The sequence below is a fragment of the Nelumbo nucifera genome, chromosome 2 (genome assembly GCF_055504915.1).
Source record: "Nelumbo nucifera cultivar China Antique chromosome 2, China Antique-T2T, whole genome shotgun sequence".
NCBI lineage: Eukaryota > Viridiplantae > Streptophyta > Magnoliopsida > Proteales > Nelumbonaceae > Nelumbo > Nelumbo nucifera.
The window spans coordinates 16,867,772-16,875,682 of NC_142650.1; the positions used below are offsets into that span (position 1 = coordinate 16,867,772).

Consider the following 7,911-nt stretch of genomic DNA (forward strand, 5'->3'; position numbering starts at 1 on the left):
AGCTAACCAGGCCGAGCTAGGGGCATATTAGGTGCTGAGCTAACTAGGCCGAGCTAGAGGCAGATTAGGTGCCGAGCTTACCAGGCCGAGCTCGGGGCAGATTAGGTGCCGAGCTAACTAGGCCGAGCTGGAGGCAGATTAGGTGTCGAGCTGACCAGACCGAGCTGGGGGCAGATTAGGTGCCGAGCTAACTAGGCCGAGCTGGAGGCAGATTGGGTGCCGAGCTGACCAAGCTGATATGGGGGCAGATTAGGTGCCGAGCTGACCGGTGGCGAGCTGGAGAGGTGACTCTGATGCTTGACTGAATGGTGACAAGTTGGATTGATTGTTGAGCTATGTAGTTGAAACCTGCAAGCAATCAATGTCAGAGGACCCGGGGTGACTAACCCGGCGAGATCACTTCGATGCTTAAGTCAGTAAACTAGTAGTAAATCGCAAGCTAAAAAATCATAAAGTATGAGAGCTAGAATGTGCTTACTTGCCCCCTTGCGTCATTGGGGTTGGTGCCTTTATATAGGCCTTGTTTGATGTGGGCCTCACGTACCACATCCGAGATTTCCGGGAGGACGTGCCTAATTGGTCCGAGATCCTCGGAGGCAACCGCCATGCACGTTGACCATCCTCCGGAACGTTCGGTATGTGGGCCAACTTCTAAGGATCGTGGGAGTGTTGGGATATGCATGCCGAATTTGTCGGCAAGCACGTCTCCCATGTCGCCACCTGGACCTCAGTCAGGTCGGCACGCCCTCGAGGGAGGTCGCTCGTTGCGTCGAGGTCAACTTGGCCAGTGACGAGGTGCTGTAGGTCGGCCCTAGACGAGGTGCTTTTAGCCAACCTGAGTTGTGGTTGAGGTCGCTAGGTCGGCATAAAGGCAGGTAGCCAAGTCGACGGTGAAGGCAGGTCGCCAGGTCGGCGTTAGTGCCAGGTCGCCAGTTGGGACATCATCATCTTGGCTAAGGCAAGTTCTTTCCTAAGTTGTTCCAGGTGTCATCTAGTTGTTCCGAGATGCCATGTGTCACAATGTCATTGGAGGGCCAAATCCACCCTCATCAATTGCCCCCCACTCCTGAGCTGAAAGTAACTCGACGAAGGGAGTAGATTGCTCTTTTTGGTCTAGAATGACTAATTCGATGAGCTCGTAAGTGTCGACTCAATTTGTTTCTCAGGTTGGAAGAGTCCAAGTGTTTGCAGCCTTGTACAGGACCTTGCTATCTTTATTTTCGGGGCTCGGGAGCGAATTCATCTGCTCGAGGAGAGGTGGAGCAGGTACCCCGAGGACATCTACTTTATTAGGGATGTGACCATCAAGAGGTTCTGCGATCCGGATAAGTACCTCAAGAGTGAAGCTCATCATGCCGTCCTTAAGAGGGGATTTTGTGTGACTACATTATCAGGTCGCTCCACCTAGGTAGACTTCGACGCAGCGTACTTCGAGCTGGTCCCAGCCAGTGAGTTTGATGCGGAGCCTGCAACCGAGGTGGAGGTCGGCTATGAAGAAATCAAGTTTGCATCCATCATGGTGCTGAGAGCGAACTAGTATTTCCTTTGTTTTCTCGTGCTGAATGCGAACTGCTTTAGATTTCGCACATGCAAAAGAGGCGACTAGGTCTCACGTGGTGCCGAGGTCTTTTATCAGCTCGGCACCTTAGCCCTTAGGCTCTAGGAGCGACTCGCAGTCCGCTCTCCTTACCCTTGATTTTGCCCATGCAGAAGAGGCGACTAGGTCTTATGTGGTGCCAAGGTCTTTTATTAGTTCGACACTTTAGCCCTTAGGCTCTGGGAGCGACTCGCAGTCCACTCTCCTTACCCTTGATTTTGCCCATGCCGAAGAAGCGACTGGGTCTTATGTGGTGCCGAGGTATTTTATCAGTTCGGCACTTTAGCCCTTAGGCTCTGGGAGCGACTCATAGTCCACTCTCCTTACCCTTGATTTTGCCCATGCTGAAGAGGTGACTCGGTCTTATGTGGTGCCAAGGTCTTTTATCAGCTCGACACTTTGGCCCTTAGGTTCTGGGAGCAACTCACAGTCCACTCTCCTTACCCTTGATTTTTCCCATGCCGAAGAGGCAACTGGGTCTTATGTGGTGCCGAGGTCTTTTACCAGCTCGGCACCTTAGAGCTACGGTTGTGTTGCATCAGCCTCGTCAGTGACGCCAGTCACTCACTCCTACAAGAAGCTACTAGGAGCTCGACCTACGGGGGCAGCACTACTGAATTTAGGTCAGCAGCTCGCACGGGAGCTTTGGAAGGCTCGACCGGCAAGGGCGTCCATGCAGTCCGTTGGCCGCCAACTCCCGCGGAAGCCATGAAGAGCTCATCTTGTAGAGGATACCTCGCGAAGAGGACTGATGAGTTTTTATCCGAGTTGAAATAAAGTCAGCAGAGGTGCTTAGTATGTTGGCCATCAACTTCCTGCGGGAATCATGATTGGCTCAACCTACGAGGACAGCCTTACACCGAGGTGCCTGTCACCGGACTACTAGTTGTCAAGGTCATTCTGTTGCTACCTGTTCCACATTGACATCAATACGTCGAGCTGGGTGTTGATGTTTTTTGCCCCCCAGTAATCGGTATTTGTTTTGGGTGTTGATGTTGCTCAAAGGTGCCTTTGAGTTCATAAAAGATGGAAATTAGAAAGTGAGAGTTTTAGTTTCTAAAGGGTGAGAACTTAGCTTTTTGGAAGAAGAGGACTTAGCCTTTCAGAAGATGAGAACTTAGCTTCTTGTAGCGTTTCCCACAGACGGCGCCAATTGATGAATCAATTTTTTGTGCTAAGTACCTCGTCATTCGGTCTGCTTCCATGTGACCGATGACTCAGAGGCCGAAGTAGAGAACTTTTGCTAGATGAGGACCTAGATGCCGAGCTGGAGGCAGATCAGGTGCCGAGCTGGGGGCAGATTAGGTGCCGAGCTGAAGGCTGATTACGTGCCGAGCTAACTAGGCCAAGCTGGAGGCAGATTAGGTGCCGAGTTGACCAGGCCGAGCTAGATGCAGATTAGGTGCCGAGCTGGGGGCAGATTAGGCGTCGAGCTGACCAGGTTGAGCTGGGGGCTGATTAGGTGCCGAGCTAACTAGGCTGAGCTGGGGGCATATTAGGTGCCGAGCTAACCAGGCCGAGCTGGAGGCAGATTAGGTGCCGAGCTGACCATGTCGAGCTGGAGGCAGATTAGGTGCCGAGCTGACCAGGCCGAGCTGGGGGCAGATTAGGTGCCGAGCTGACCGATGGCAAGCTAGACCCCCTTGTGCCATTGGGTTTGGTGCCTTTATATAGGCCTTGTTTGATGTGGGCCTCATGTACCACATCCGAGATTTATGGGAGGACGTGCCTAACCGGTTTGAGATCCTCGGAGGCAACCGCCCAGCACGTTGACCATCCTCTGGAACGTTCGGTACATGGGCCAACTTCCAAGGATCGTGGGAGTGTTGGGATATGCATGCCGAATTTGTCGGCGAGCACGTCTCGCAGGTCGCTACTTGAACCTTAGTCAGGCCAGCACGCCCTCGAGGGAGGTCACTCCTTGCGTTGAGGTCACTTCGGCCAGTGACGACTAACGAGGTGCTGCAGGTTGGCCCTGGACGAGGTGCTTCTAGCCAACCTGAGTTGTGATCGAGGTCGCTAGGTCGGCATAAAGGCAAGTCACCAGGTCAACGGTGAAGGCAGGTCGTTAGGTCGGCGTTAGTGTCAGGTCGCCAGCTGGGACACCATCATCTTGGCTAAGGCAAGTTGTTGCCTAAGTGGTTCCGGGTGTCACTCAATTGTTACGTGATGCCATGTGTCACAATGTCATTGGAGGGCCAAATCCGCCCTCATCACTTTTTTAGCAAGAACGTGGGCTGCAGTATTACAAGATCTATTTACATAACTAAAAGAGATAGCTAAATCATTAGTCAGTAGCTTTATATCTAAACATAAAAAGTTTGCATACGAAATTAAATCCATATTTCTAATTTTAAGTGCATGCACCAAAAGTTGACGGTCTGATTCCACTTCAATTGTTTCCTCGTACATACTCAAAACCTCGAGACTACTAAGAATCGCTATTGTTTGAGCTTGAATGAGAGATGATGCTGAGGCTGTATTTGGTTGCAATGTAAATTTATTTGCATTCATGTCTTCATTTAAGCTAAAATTTAAAACAAAATAGGTCAGAATTTACATTGAAATCATTTGCACTAGTGCAAATTTATTTGTATTGCAATCAAAGACAGTCTGAACATTTGCCAAAAACTGCAACTATTTGGGGCCGCGTCTTTTACGGTGAGGCTCAGAATTTATTTATTTATTAGCCCGCTGAACAACTAAAGCGTTCAGCTAATCCGAGTTCCTCTATCGGGCCCTACGCCATAAGGTCCATAACTGCAAAAGTGCAAATACGGACATCAAATTCTCCACGGATTCAACGAGATTTTAAAATCCTTTCCCGTCCGTGACTCGAGAAGCTTCTCGTCGTCGCCTTCCTACTATATAATGCGCATATTTCGCAACCACATGGTCTCATTTTCTTCCCGCAACTGGAAGAGGTGGTTGAGGGAAAGCTATCTTTTCTGGGTCTGAAACTTAACTGTTCTATCCTGCGCTATGGTAAGTTCTCGATTTCGAAGGACACGACGTTTCTGTGTTAAAAAGTCAGATTTTGATTGGAATTAACTGTAACTTTGTTAGTTTTTTTTTCTAGGGTTTGTTTTTAAAGTTCCTTTGATCTGCGAATTAGGATTGTCGGGTAACTAGATTCATAGATTGCTTCTGTTTTCGTTAATGTGTTTCAACTTTTATATTCGTTTTCATTTTCAGTAGTTAGGGTTGATAGATAGCGGTCTGTTGTTTCATGTTATTAATAGCCGGTTTTGCCATCGATTAATACGTGGGTTATAAGCTATAACTCATGATTATGATGATATGGGTAGTCTTTTGTTTTAGATAAACTTATATTCATTTTGAATGGTTTAGCATGTCATGCTTTAGAATTTTTTTTTTCTTGCAAATATACGGATTAGGGTGGCAAATTATTGAGACTCTCTCTCTCTCTCTCTCTTCCCCCCCTCCCCAATCCCCTCCCCTTGTGATGATCTGGGTTATCTTTGTTCATTATCAAGTTATAGAGGAATATATTCTTCTTCTTGGCCACTTATCTATAATTCACTGTATGGTTGTTTGTTCTCTTCCTTAAGTTTTGTTAAGAGGGTGATGTTTACTGATTCCGCATCTTGTTATTTCAGATGTCGTATTCCAGACGATCAAGGTGTGTCTCCTTTCCCATGCTTATTTTTGAATGTTGAGTTGAATGCTTCCTTGTTCCTTTGCAATCTCATTCACCACGATGTTTTCTTTCTCTTGGTTGCATTCTAGGTATTCCTTCTCCCGTTCACCCTACAGTAGGGACAGCAGGTCTCCCTCGAGATATCTGTCAAGGTCAAGGAGCCGTTCTAGGTAATGGGGATTGCTGCCAAGCTGTTCTTATATTTAGTGCTGGTTAAGTCTTGATGATGCTAATCTATATCGTGCATTCTTCATGTGCAATGGTTGACAGGAGTTATGATTCAAGTGATGTGGAAAACCCTGGTAACAATCTTTATGTCACAGGCATATCACCCCGGATTACAAAGAAAGAACTTGAAAAACATTTTTCAAGCGAAGGAACGGTATGCTTGCAACTCTTGTTCTAGAGTTGGGATGCTTTGTATTTTTCTTTATTTTTTTCCATTTTAATTAATGATTTTGTAGAGATGCAAGACCCTGTGACACTGTATCCATGATCCAAGGCTTGTTTTGCATGAGAATATCCTGAAATCATGATTGTTTGGGTTCTTTTGCATCATAGAACCTTAGTATTCATCCACTATTAGGTTGATTATTATGGTTTTGTTTCTAATTGGTTCACCCATGCTGTTATCTCCCATATACAATCATTCAAGAGTGTATTTTGCCTGTGGTAAGACTGCACAAGTTTGCCAAGTTCTATACCATACTCATCAACCTACTTGACTCCGACAGGTTATAGATGTTCATCTTATTGTAGATCCTTGGACAAGAGAGTCTCGTGGCTTTGGGTTTGTCACAATGTCTACGGTTCAGGAGGCTGATCGCTGCATCAAGTATCTGGATCGCTCAGTACTTGAAGGTCGAGTCATCACTGTGGAGAAGGTATAGCTTAATGTTTTTTCCATATGGCAAAATGGTATTCATTTGTCAGCAATTTGGTTGAATCATTTGGATACCCTTAAGTCAATATGTTATTATTGGAGATTATTGATAGTTTATTACTTCGAGTTTTGAGAGGTTTTGCTCTTTTTCGCCTGAAGTGTTTTTGGCAGCAGGGTAGCTGTGTGTAGCCAGCTCTTCACCAAACTCCCAAAGCCTTGTCACAACCTAAACAATCAAATCAAACATGAAGCAACCATTTAACCGAGGGTTGTATGCCCTGCATTTCTCTCTTCTGAAGCAGTTTAACGTATTCAGCTTTAATTTATTGTTAATTATTGCAAATTTCATTACATTGTTCATGTGTTCCTTTCCCTTTTGAGAAATTTATTATTACCTCTTGATTTTCAATCCCTTGTACACTTTTCTGGTCTCTGTATTTCAATAGTCTCACATTGTAATTGGTTTCCGTGCACAGGCAAGGAGGAGAAGAGGTCGAACGCCAACTCCTGGCAGGTATCTTGGAGTGAGAACCATCCGTGGTAAGAAAATCTCTTTGTTAAATGAAGGTGCAAACGGTGCTCACTTCCCACAATGTTTTCTCCATTAACTGGCTTCCTTTATTGCAGTGCGTCGTCGATCTCCTAGTTATTCTCCTTACCACAGAAGTCGATACAGTTCCCCACGTTATTCCTCTGAGATGGGCAGGGATAGATCATACTCCCCATATTACAGCCGGCATAGATCATACTCACGATCCTTGTCCCCCTACAGCAGGTCGCCAGTGGCGAGGAGATACCGGTCCTACTATAGGAGACACTCATGTTCTTCCGATGATGAGTCGTACTCACCACGAGATCGCTCCATCTCACCTTATTATAGGAGGCACTATCGGTCGGTCTCCCGAAGCATTTCTCCAAGGCCAAGAAGGAGCTCAAGGAGAAGGTACTCAAATAGTCCATCTCCTAGGCGAAGGAGAAGTTACTCTCGCAGCCCTTCTCCAAGGTTGAGGAGTTGTTCTCGCAGCGTCTCCCCAATACGAAGGAGTTCAAGGAGTCGCTCGCGTAGTGAAAGCTATTCAAGGAGCAACAGTGTTAGCTCACGTTCATTATCGAGGTCCCGATCACCCATATCAAGGAGTCCGTCACGGGACTAAGTTTAGCTTCTGCCATCAACTGCGCTGTGTTTTTATTACTCAGCTATCTCGATCTTGTTATGAAAAGCTTTCAGTTACGGTACTACGGGTAGCAGGCTTAAGGCCTAATGTAGTAGTTCTATTTACTTGAGATGTTACTTCGATGATGTACATTTAATGTGTGGGTGAAAAGGTACGAGTTGTATGACATCATTTTGCATTTAACATAAGGTAGGTACAAGTAATTTATCCTTTAAACTTTTAACCGATCAAGCGTTGTTGATGATCTATTCATCAAATGGTCTCTAAGTATCCGCCCTGCTCACTGCTCATGCTGATTTTTTTTTTTTTTTGATTGATGGTATTAGATTCCGTTGCATTGTGAGTTTTGAGGCCCGAGCAACAGTAATAAATATTTAGACGCATGTTTCATTTTCTTGCATGATCATAGGCTCAGTTTATGTTGTACTCTTACCGAACTAAGCCTAGGAACAACAAGATTTCTGTATGGAAAAAGGCAATGTTGCGAACGCAATCTGTTGAGCAACCGAATCCATCATGAAGCCCAACGTGCTTGAGAAGCTGAAATATTTTGGAAGGAAACCACACTGATTCAGGGACCTCAGTGACAATCTGA

General features: G+C 46.1%; 1 protein-coding gene across 1 annotated transcript; it reads left to right on the plus strand.

Annotated features, from left to right (window-relative positions):
• The first annotated feature begins 4,451 nt into the window (after positions 1-4,451).
• On the plus strand, positions 4,452-7,562 carry LOC104597015 (uncharacterized). Its single transcript, XM_010258383.3, has 7 exons — positions 4,452-4,582; positions 5,218-5,240; positions 5,348-5,428; positions 5,529-5,640; positions 5,993-6,142; positions 6,618-6,681; positions 6,769-7,562. The coding sequence occupies exons 1-7, from the start codon at positions 4,580-4,582 to the stop codon at positions 7,293-7,295; spliced, it is 960 nt and encodes a 319-aa protein (XP_010256685.1). The 5' UTR covers positions 4,452-4,579; the 3' UTR covers positions 7,296-7,562.
• The last annotated feature ends 349 nt before the right edge of the window (positions 7,563-7,911 follow it).